The 12,625-nt window shown below is 41.0% G+C and overlaps 1 protein-coding gene across 1 annotated transcript in view; it reads left to right on the plus strand.

The window, feature by feature from the left end:
• LOC311239772 (uncharacterized protein) overlaps nt 1-12,625 on the plus strand; it is a gene marked incomplete at its 3' end in the record, with an annotated part of 83,443 nt that overhangs the window by 44,502 nt on the left and 26,316 nt on the right. Inside the window, exon 4 of the mRNA XM_084328204.1 lies at nt 1,549-1,662. Coding sequence (XP_084184330.1) covers nt 1,549-1,662 — 114 coding nt within the window. The remainder of the gene's footprint in view (nt 1-1,548; nt 1,663-12,625) is intronic.

Here is a 12,625-nt window from a genome sequence, read left to right on the forward strand (position 1 = left end):
GTGTACGCACGGTTGATAAATCTCGTTTTTTTGTGTGCATGCACACATTCTAAATTCTGTGCTTACGTATGAAAATAGAATACTTTCTAAGAAAAATTGATAAATGAGGGCCCTGGGCTTTTGAAAGAAAAGCTCCAGGGCTCTTTGGTAGGGAATTCACTGGTAGGGGGCCCATTGATGCTGAGACGCATACAAGCGGCCAGATGGTCTCCCTGCAGCCTGTTCCTCAGGTCAGTTTTCACCTGTAAATACGGAATCAATCACTAGACAATAAGGCCCAGTCCACACGATCACGGGTATTTTTGACACTGTTTTTTTTTTAAATTATTATAAAAAATTAAAAATATCGCACTGAGTGATGTATATACATGTAGTACAATGCCAAAGCAGTAGGTGGTGATGTAGTTCAAACATGAAGGCCATTTCAACCAATCAGAAGGGTTGAACGAGTCACTCTACGTCCTACTCAAAAACAGAAAGTCACCATCTTTAAATCACACTAAAACATTAGCAACATAGCATTTATTTTTCAGCAAGAAACAAAGTGCAATAAAAGTGCAAGAAACAAAAAAGGATACATTCACTGTGTGTTCTGCCTCATTTGTTGATGAAACAAAACCAACATCAACACAATTTACCACCAAGAGTGGAGAGTTTAGTCTCACAAAAAGATCTCTGATGTTGTTAGCTACATGCTAATGTGATTGGCATTTTCCATATAGATCGTTAGCATTTGAGGCTAGCGTACATTAACGTAGTAACGTTAACGCTACTAGAATAAATGGATGAAAACGTTATTTAACAGATTGCAGAATGGGTACAATACAATACGGCTCAATACAAACAATTGTTAAGGGGATGCAGACTGTTGTAGTTTGGACTGGGTTCCTTATAACAATAACTTGACAACACATGAGCCGCAGCTACTTGGGACAGCTCTGCTGTAAACACTGGAAATAATCTCGGTTACTATGTCCACACGCAACCAATGCAACTGGGATGCGCGCAAAACTTCACCCTGGACTCCAGTTTTAAAAGACCACGGTTGCAGTGTTCCAAAACCCCGGTTGCGTGTGGTCGAACAGTGCAACTGTGCACATTAAATCACGGTTACATAACACCCCACGTTCGTGTGGACAGGGCCTAAGTGGGGTGAGATTTGTGGCAAGTCAAATAACATCTGATTACAAATTACCGGTACTAGGGCTGACCACGACTAGTCGAATAGTCTACTAATCAATCGAAAGGAGCCGTAGTTGACTGCCAACCTCTTAGTCGAATGCACAATATATTAAAAAAAATGTCACTCTTTCCAAAAGCAAAGAGGCCTATAAGTGTGGCTAACGCTAATGGCGCGCATACCAGTGAGGCTAACTGCCTAAGAAAACAGGCACAGAGGCACTTAAAGAGGATTTCACCTGTCTAATGAACACACTAGACAAATTGGGTCAATAGGAAGGAGGATGTAATTACAGAGGAAATCAGAAAGTGGCCAAATACTTTTCCATGCTACTGTAAGTACTTAGTTGCTGTCTCCCTCTGCTCCAGATCCACCCAGCGACCTACTGATGATTAAGAAAGAAGAGGCTCAGGACACACTAGACCCAACCATGGATATTTCCACTGGGCTGAAGGAGGAGCCCACAGACCATCAGGATATCAGTATGTTACTTTTCTTTTTATTGTCTTTATTTTCTCTTGTTGTCTTTCCTCTGTTGCAGTCTGTCTCTGTCTATGTGTCCATAGCTTTCCCTCCTCTCATTCTTTCCATTAAGCCCCAATCTGTGATTTTCCTTTACCATAATAAAGTGAGGTATTTTAACACTTTGGATGTCAGCAGGTCTAGCCATCTTTGTACCGCTCTAAGAGATAGGGATTTTGAGCGATTGCTCATGGAGGAAAATCTATTTTTAGAACGCATCTTAACAGCAATAATATACTCGAGTTACCATTTGATATTAAGAGTTTATTCATAACTAACAAACAAGTTGCGCCCACACACACACATGCTCTAATATTGCTGCTAGTAGCAATAATTTTAGTTAAGCTGCGTTATGGTATAACTTAGCCACCTAGTGCTACCTAACATTAGCTAAGACAGTGTCTACGGGAGCTGCCGTGGTACAGCTATGGCTATGATCGGACTAACCAACACGATACACTGTCTTAGCTAACGTTAGCTAGACAAATGTTAGCTAGCTAGTTAGACAAGCATTAGCTAGCCAATCTGTCTTTTCAGTTCTTTTTTTTTATCCACTTTTTCTCCTCATTTTTCTATTTTTCTCCCATCCCAATTTCGCTTCGCCAATTCTCCCTTCAATTCTCCCCTCCCCTGTCTCGAACGTTGCTAGACCATGCCTCCCACTGTCGGCTGCAGTGAGGACGAAGCCTTGCATCACGTGTCCCCTCCAGTACACGAGGAGGCAGCCGTCGCATCTTTTCACCTGTACAGCGCGATCTCTCAGTGGCAAGGAGTAACGCGTGGGAGGCTCACACTGCTCCCGTTACTTCCTGATCCTGCTGTACAGGCGCACCAACCGACCTGTAGTAGTCGCTGTCCACAACGTCCGATCCCCACCCACCAGCTTTCCCACCCTCTAACACTGCCAATTGTGTTAGTATGAACGACCAGCCAAGCTGGTAGCAACGCCGAGAGCTGGGTTCGAACCCAGCATATCCTGCGTTAGTGGCGAGCGCCTTGCCCACTGCACCACTTAGCTGCCCCTGTCTTTTCACTTTGAGCTAATGTTAGTTCTCTCTCATGCGCACACAGCTCCAAGGACATAAACTCACAAATCACAACTAATGTTAGCTTGCACTAGGTGGCTAAGTTGTACCAAAAGTCCAAAACACAGCTTAACTAACGTTATTGCTACTAGCAGTAGCTACTAACGTTAGCCATCAACCATACACTCTTTATAGCCTCTATAGCCACAAGTTCGGTAGCTAGCTAGCTACTTAACATTAGTATGGATATACTGATAAAACGTAGCATAGCATTATGTTATCTGGTCTCTGGTCCGCGGCTCGTGCTGTGGTGCCATGCCAGCTCAACTTTACAATACAAACACAATCATTTGTCTTGATCAGACAAGCCACATGGAGCCCCCACGACTCAACTCACCTTTCGGGAGGGGTCACCAGATATCTCCCCGTTGTCGTGCGTTCGTTCATCCCTAGTCATTCTGTCACATGACAAATTCCCGACCAGTCGGGAACCGACTGAACGCGATTTGTGTGTGTTAGACAGTTAGTATGTTCTATGTATCTATGTTTTCTATTTATAGGGGAAACACTGTATTCTATCAATACACAACATATATTCAGTCTATTATTGCATGCATATTGCAACTTGTGTAGGGTAGTGTCATAACAAAGCCAATAAAGTAATTTCATGTCTTTTTACATTACTTCGCTCCCGATTTATTTTCTGGCCTGTGGTATTTTGAGGTCGGGTTTACCAGCTAGTAGCTGGTATACTATGCTATGCTAATGGTAGCCTATGTGCTATTGCTAATGGTAGCCTATGCTATTGCTAATGGTAGCCTATGCTAGCCCATTGTATTCGCACAGCAGAAGGGAAGCTACACTGACCTCAGTAACAGTGGCTGAAAGTAAGTGAACCTTTGTCTATAACAACAAATCTATTTGTTGTTGTAAATCTTAAATCTAAAATTCTGTTTAGTTTCACTCAGTGACACTGTGGGCTTGCCTCTGCTAATGGAGCTATCACCAGTCAGAGGCAAGTCTTTGTGTTTAAAAGCAGCTTTCTGTAGAGAATTCAGTTTGTATTGACACAGCAGAAGCCAATACTTTGGTTGAACAACATTGAATCCTACTGCATGCTACCTGTTTGTGACAGCCTAAAACTTAAACTTCCTACCTATAAATGCTACCTATATAGGAAGCTTCCTTGCATTTGACACACAGGGATTGAAGAGTATGAACTACAATTACCTAGGCATGAATAAATAATGTGTAAACATGAATAAAGTAATAAAAGTTCTGTAAATGATTATGAAACAATCTTATAAACATAAACAACCAATGTAATTGGCATAATGTTGTTTGTGCCACAGCAAAAAGCACTGACAACATTGCATTAATATTAGAGTTTAACATTCTCAACATAAACTAACCAGCCCATATTTCTTGGGTTTCAAAGTTTTGATAATCCAGCCAGATCACGCAAACAAGTCGGCCATTTGCTGAGCTACAATTAACAATTTAACAAACAAATGTATTAAGTCACAGGGCCGTTTCTTGCCATATGCAGACTATGTGGTTGCATAGCGCCCCCTAAACTGAAATGTTTTATATTAAAAAAAAAACGTTTTATTTAAAATGACCAGTCTCTCTTGGTAGGTATAGCCAAGCACTCTCACACGTAGAGTGAAAGCATCTATATGCTCAAAGAAAAAAAAAATTATATATATATATATTTTTTTATTTTATTCACGCAATACACTGACTATATATTTTCTGTGCCGTTAACGGCATTAACGTGCTGCGTTAACGCTGTACTAGTATCGCGCGATAATATAATTAACGCATTAATCTAAAAAAAAAAAAAAATGTTTTTTTTTTTTTTTTACCTTTATTTACCCAGGGTAGGTTCGCTGAGCGCAGATGCTCTTTTTCAGGAACGCCCTGCTTCACATTCATACAGTTCCATTCACACCTGGGAGCTGCCCAGTACAACCACAGTTGACACCATTGGCCACTGAGCAACTCCACTGGAGCAGTTGATTCAAGCCATGTCACATAGTTCAAGTTTGAAATGATTCTTTCTGTTTTGCTCCTGAGAGTGTGCTAGATACTGTACTGTACTGGTAATATTATTTATTTGTGTTAACTTCTGAATAAAACAACTTATTAAACACAAGTACATCTTATTGAACATTATTTTGATATTTCATTACCAATTATCATAGCAAAACAGCTTTTTCAAACAGTCTGTAATGCATTTTGGAAACGGGAGATGGGCTCATGGTGTAATGGGCCACCTGGCCTGAGAAACATAAGGAGGAAAGAAAAAGTAAGGACTTACTTCTGGTAATTATTTGGGTAGAACACACATATTTTGAATGCCTTCGGCAGTTTTTTTTTTTTTTTTTTTAGCCATTTTAATCTAGATTAATCTAGATTAAATCCAGGATTGCAGATAGATTAATCTAGATTAAAAAAATTAATCTATGCCCACCTCTAATATATATAGACCCGGCAATGCCCCTGACCCTCCACCAGAGCAAGGCCAGAGAGAGAGAGAGAGAGAGAGAGAGAGAGAGAGAGAGAGAGAGAGAGAGAGAGAGAGAGAGAGAGAGAGAGAGAGAGAGAGAGAGAGAGAGAGAGAGAGAGAGAGAGAGAGAAAGAGAGACACACTGGAAAGAAACAACCCAAAACCAGAGCAAATTGAAATGCTATTTGGCCCTAAACAGAGAGTACACAGTGGCAGAATACCTGAGCACTGTGACTGACCCAATACTAAGAAGATCCTTGACTAGGTACAGACTCAGCGAGCACAGCCTAGCCATCGAGAAAGGCCGCCATAGGCAGACCTGGCTCCCAAGCGAAGACAGACTATGCACCCACTGCACACAAGATGAGGTGGAAACCGAGCTCCACTTCTTAACAACCTGCCCACTATACCAAGACATATACTTCCCACAAATTGCAAACACCCAAAGAGACTTTGAAAACATGGACAATAACTCAAAACTCCCATACCTACTGGGAGAAATACAAGAATGTGAAATAAAGCCCATTTGAATTGAAGAGAGAGAGATAGATAGAGCATGTCTATGTGTGTTAGAAAGAGAGAGATAGAGAGAGAGCATGTCTGTTTGTGTGTGTGTGTTAGAGAGAGAGCATGTATATGTGTGTGTGTGTGTTAGAAAGAGAGGGAAAGATAGAGAGAGAGAGCATGTCATTTTGTGTTAGAGAGAGATATAGAGCATGTCTGTGTGTGTTAGAAAGAGAGAGAGAGAGAGAGCATGTGTGTTTGTGTGTTAGAGAGAGAGAGCATGTCTGTGTGTGTGTGTTAGAGAGAGAGCATGTATGTGTGTGTGTTAGAGCAGTGGTTCCCAATCCTCTCCTCGAAGCACCCCAGCCGTTCCATGTATTTGTTAAATTCCACCACCAGCACACCTGATTCAACTAATAAAGGGCTTGTTAAAGGAAAACTCCAACATTTTGGGAAATTAGCTTATTTAACATCTTCCCTGGAGTTAGACAAGAAGATACATACCTTTTTTGTCTCTGTGCGGGCATTTAGCTTAGGGAACAGTCGGTCCGTTAGCATAGCTTAGCTTCATCACTGGAAGTGAGGCGGGGCCGGAGCCTTACAGTGTATAGTTTGATTGATTGATTGAAAAGTTTATTAACAGATTGCAGAATACACTCCAAATACAACTCCAAAACGTTCATGTAAACATGTTGTGACCTGTGTATTCACCACGTGGAGAAATAAAAAATAATTGAATTAGACAATTACGTTTTATAAGCAAATATACTCTGAACTATTTTTTTGCCCAACCACTCCTCTCTGAGCGCAGCCAGTGATTTCAACGTGTCGTCGTGATTGTTGACATTCTCATTCATTCAAAGGATCCGAACCGATCAAAGTTTATGGATACCATGACTTGAAATCCTCTTACCTTGACGATTAAAAGCCTCCCCAATTTAGAAAACAGTAATCCAATGGCTGGTATTGTTATACCGGACGCTCTGAGCTAACCGGAGCTGACACAGATCAGGATGGTAAAGCATATATAATGACTTCCTTTCTGGGGTTGTCAAAATAAAAGTGCGACGTTTATAGCAGCGGAAAACGTTTATTTTGTACATTATCTAACGTTAACACGAACCTAAACTAACTTTAGGTTAGTTGTAACGTTAGTTTAGGTTCGTGTTAACGTTAGATAATGTACAAAATAAACGTTTTCCGCAGCTATAAACGTTGCACTTCCCGCGAGGCCCTGTGCGACCGCACTGCTCGCACACCCCCTGAGGCGGCCCTGACTGTAGGGATGTAACGAATCATCAGCTTAAAAAATGTAACCGATAGGCTACTGCTTATGACCGCAAGTTTTATTTTCTTTATATAAAAAAAGAAACTTAAATGTAATTACACCGTGGCATTAAAAGGTCTTAATCTGAATTTACTAATACCTGTAAGACACCCTGCTCCAACTGATGATTAACACTTTGGTTGCCACTGGTCCCCGTCTCAAAACAAGGTTGAATGCCAGCACCCACTTCAATGATAGTGTTGTGAATGCATAAACTATGTCTTAAATTATGTCTAATCTGGCCATCGCTTATCAATGACTTGTTTGCAGTCAACATTGTCGAAACGGATTGTTTTTTAATCGGTTCATTTCCGTTTTATACCATTTTGAAAAACCCTTGTTTTCTTGAAAGTTTCAGGAAAATATAAAGATTCTGTGATAAACGGCCTTTACTGGTATATTCTGGAATACACAAAAAACAGTAATTTTTCGGCCTATTTATGAATCGTTTTCAAATAAACGCTAGATTATCGATACTATGTAGTATGTGTGTTGTACTGTGTTCTGTATGTGAGGTCATGTTGTCATTGTACCATGTCTGTTGTACTGTGTTCTGTCTTTGAGGTCATGTTGTCATTATACTAAGGCTGAGCCCGAAAGTTCAAAGGCTTTTATTAGGCTTTTCAATTAATTTTCTATTCTTGCGAATAGCATTGTGGACATTTTCTAATGCTTGTATAAGGAACTGTAGTCACGAGAGCTAGCATAGCTCGTCCAACGAATGTTGGCATCAATGGCATGACTACAGTACTGATAGGAGCTACTGTAGCACGTAACGTTAGTTATCACAACCATCTGCAATCGCAGTGAGGATCTTTATTGATTAACGTTAGCTAGCTAGCTTTAACTAGAATTATAGTTCGCTAGCTATATAAGCTAACGTTAGCCGAGTTTACTCTATGCAAAATGTGCTAGCTAGCTAACGTTACTCAATAAAGATCCTCACTGCGATTGCCGATGGTTATGATAACTAACTAATCGCAGTGAGGATCTTTATTGATTATTGGTAAACTAGCGCAACGTCACCACTGACACCGCTGTGCTCCAATAGGAAGGCATTCGCATGCATAAATGAATAAAGAAAAAGAAATGTACCGTTTTTTCCCAAACGCAGTATCAATCAATCAATCAATCAAATTTATTTATAAAGCACATTTCACATGACGCGTGTCAACCAAAGTGCTGTACAGAGGGTAAATACACAAGATACATATAGACAACAATCACACTCCGTTTTATGGGAGGGCACACAGGCAAACACATAGAAAAACAGGGCATGAGTCAGTGAACGGGAAAGGCTAGTAGGTAGAAGTGGGTTTTGAGCCTCGATTTGAAGGCATCTATCGAGGGGGCGAGCCTAATGGAGGTGGGGATGCTGTTCCACAGTTCAGGGGCTGCGATAGCAAAGGCACGGCCCCCCCTGAGCTTGAGGTTAGACATCCGGACTGTCAGGAGCCTCTGATCGGCTGACCTGAGGGACCTGGTGTTGGAATAGGGGGATAGGAGGTCTGAGATGTAGGAGGGTGTGTGACCATTAAGGGCTTTAAAAACAAATAGGAGAACCTTAAAATCTATCCTGTATAGTATCATTTCGAACACTCTAGTACCGCGGTACTACACACACACACACACACACACAGAGGACAAAGCAATAACATATTAGACAATGATGTGTCTGTTCCTAAGCTGGTCACAAGCTTTCGCTCCAAAAATAAATTAAATAAACAGTCCATAACCAGCTATACACAAAATATATATATTTCTTTTAAAACACATGGTGGCGCTGGTGTGTTGTCATAGTGGTGCTGTGCCCCTATAGTACTGTTTATGGTAAGCCCTGTGCTGTTTAGGTAGGGCTGGACGGTATGGTCTAAAATGTATATCACGGTATAATTTTAAGCATAGACGGTAACGGTATATCACTGTATATTAATTTATCTTAAGATTTCTATATAAATGCTTTTGAAGGGGTAAAACACTGGTATGGCAGCTATTACTGTACTCTTGTATTACTAGGACATATTTCACATAGTACAGAGGTATTTTAAGAACATTTATTGTGCAAAACTGCAATAGAAAAATGCAAAACCTTTTCTCAAGTTACTTCCATCTGTGAAAAACACTTTTTTCATGAAATACAATAAAATCAAGCGGCACAAAGTGAAAATAAAAACTACAGCAGGACAGGAGGTTTCTTTCCCTCAAACAACTCAAACACAATAAAACTCCAACATAACTTAACTTTAGTGTACATGTTTGACAACGTAGAGAGAGAGAGAGAGCGAGATAGCATGATGTAATAGGTTTGAGGTTGAGGTTTGAGAGTCCTAAGTTGCCGTAGTTGATGATGTCACACCAGGATGTCATTGTCAACACAGACTAATGGAACTGGTGCCGCGGAGTCACGTTTGAACGTTAGTTATCGGCTAACGTGAGTTAGCTTAGCGGCTAACGTTAGCCCGTTGCTGCGCTAAAGCAAGTCTCGTCTCATCCTCCTTAGCCAAATTGAAATGCCAAAACTATATGGCAAGTTCCGTGAGCAAGTGGAGAAAAACTCTGTACAATTAAACACTATGCAACGACCACTGCAAACATTGAGTGAATCGTCAAGTAACGTTAATGACATGTCATTGCTACTTTAGAGCTGCTCTAGGTATAGTCAAAATCCATACCGTAGTGCAAATTCATAGCGTTTGTACCGTATACTGTTTATACCATCCACCCCTACGTTTAGGGTACGCCCTGTGCTGTTTAGGGTAAGCCCTTTAGTGAAATCCACTTATCAGGTTGTCATTTTTCGCCTGATTATCGAATCATCCTGAAATCAACGCTAGATTATCGGTATTATCCTTCCTCATGCAAGCATGAAATGTGGTTTAGAGCGGGCGCCCATCTGTGCCGTGATGATGACCAACGGGACACAGCACACACACATTCATTTAGTCATTTAGCTGACGCTTTTATCCAAAGCGACTTACAAGTTCTGTACGACAAGTCATCAGGAAGGGCACAACTCTATCAGCTGAGTAACAATGTTCATCAAAGTGTTGAGTGCTACAGTGTAGGTTAGTTTATTAGGACAAGTGCATGACAGTAAGGTTAGTTAGGGTTAGATTCCACATTCCACACAGACAGGCTTCGATCACGGGATCAAAATATCGGATCAACGCAAGATTGGATATATATAGTCCTTACCTTGTCTCTGATGTAATGCAAAAAGAATAATCCAATTATCTGATCACCATTCCAAGTACTGGTCGCGGTAGTCCGTCCCACGTTATCCGGCATTGCATATGAACGAGGGGGGGGGCCTAGTTGATGCATCGTTGTAAGCGTTTGTCTTGCCAGAGTATTTAAACCCCACCTGCACGGCTCAGCTCGGCCCAGAAAACAAACTACATCGTTTCAAATGGAGTGCAATAGCGGCCGCAAGGCGGTATTGACCGTCTGCGATCTCAGACACACTCAGAACAGCCTGCACAGGCTGCCCCGATGAATTATGAATGGCAATAGCGAATAAAAGAAATAACGATCATAACAATGAGTTAACTCGTTGTTGGCGCTTAACGATTGGCGGGCTAACACGAGTTAACTCGTTGTTGGCGCAGAAAGGGTTAAGCTGTAGCCCTATTTTCAGAAATTCCGCTTAAAGGTACATGCCCAAGTAAATGGAAGATTGCTCCACTTCTACAAGGTCAATTAGCATGTTCTTGGTCTAGGAACATCTAGGGACCTGGGGATATGTATTCCCAGTGTCAGAAATATTGTGTCTGTTACTAGGCTTGAGTAAATTGTAATGAAAAAAAGGAGAATATAAATTATGATTTGTTTTTGCATCTGTCCCGGTGAATAACACCATGTTTCAATTGTGCTGGAACCGAGCTCGCTCACTGAGCTCATTCAGCACCTTCTTGAGAGTAAATGTAAAAAAAATCTAAGCCAATGAATAAAGGGAAGATTATTAAACAGAAGACTTTGTAGATACAGTAATAAATTATAATCCATTTGAATTATAAATTCATATTTGACCTTTGAATTGAATTGAATTGAATAGTTTATTGGTTTAGAATGGAAAATCACACATATACATTGGATCACAATATGAAAACAGGTATACATTTTCTCCATTTACCAATAGGATTTCATAAAACACAATAAAGCCATAGGCTTGTTTCCATTGTGGTCCTTCATCATTGGTGTCAGTGGATTTATGTACTGGTGTGTGGACGTGGGTGTTTGTAGTGTCTGTATGTCAGGATGTGTGGTATAAAAACAAAAAAATACATACAATAATATTCCATTTTATAGACAATAAAAGAATAAAAAACACATATTAAAACCCTTTGTTCACTACTCCCAGCTTCTGCTACTTATGATCCACCTCTTTATAGCTAATTTAAAAGTGGAGAAGGGGCTTATGGTCTTCAACTCCATTGGTAGGCTATTCCATTGTACTGCTGCTGAATATAGGAATGCGTTTTGGCCTATTTTCCTATTGCATCTCACTGGGACGATGTCTGTAGGGCTCCCCCTGGTGGCGTGTCCGTGTACATCCCTTACCATGTTAAAATATCCACTGAGGTACTGAGGGACAGTATTCCCGAGTATCCTGTTATGTTGAGTTTTATTTGAGAGACCCTCTCCTCAACCCTGAGCAGGCACGTGCACACATAGAGGCCAAGGGGTGCCTGAGCACCTGCCTTTTTGAGCCTCATCAAAAAAGTGCCCTTTTTTTTTCTACTGTTACGCATATAGACTGCCCTTCCAACTGAAAAATGTCAGGATAGAATCAAAATATTAGGTAAAGAGAGAGAGATGCCCCATATTCCATTGCAGTTTGCACGGCCTCCTCAGCATGCCTCTCCGCGGACCTATATATTTTATGCATAGCGTGGGTGGTGATGATGATCATGATAGAAACCGTTGTTGAATGCTGGTATTACACTCATTGAGGGACACAAAGAAGTCAAGTCCGATGGGATTTGGGAATCTCAAATACAAATCGGGATTGGAATAAAAAATGCATTTATATTAAACAATACAGAATATACAGCACTTCTTGGGGTCTGTAGGGTAAGCACTTATTCCCTCCCCCCTGAACATTTATGGAGATGTATGGGCCTTTTAAGTCAGTGATAAAAGTGTCTTTCAAGGATAAGTGAGCTCCTGCACTGATTATTATAGTTCAATATTCAATATTTGATCACCAAAACCCCCCAAAAAGCATAAAAAGGGGGCCCCCCGCCCGAAAAGGGCCCTTACAAATCGCGCTCGCGCGCTAAGCGCGCTCGCTTAATATATATACACAAGTGTAGTGCCCTTTTCAGCCTTTGAGCACCTGCCCCTCTAAAGTCCTGTGCACGTCCCTGACCCTGAGCCATTTGAGGCTGTTAAAATGTGTCTGTGTAAGGTGAGTCCTGGGATGGAGTTTTAAAATCATTCTAACTAATTTGTTCTGAGCTGTCTGTAGCCTACCTTTCAGTGCTACTGTGATGCCAGTGTACCAGGAGGAACATGCATAGTCATAATGACATTGGATCAGTGCCCCTGCCAGG

Source organism: Notolepis coatsorum, assembly GCF_963971535.1.
Source record: "Notolepis coatsorum genome assembly, chromosome: 1".
NCBI lineage: Eukaryota > Metazoa > Chordata > Actinopteri > Aulopiformes > Paralepididae > Notolepis > Notolepis coatsorum.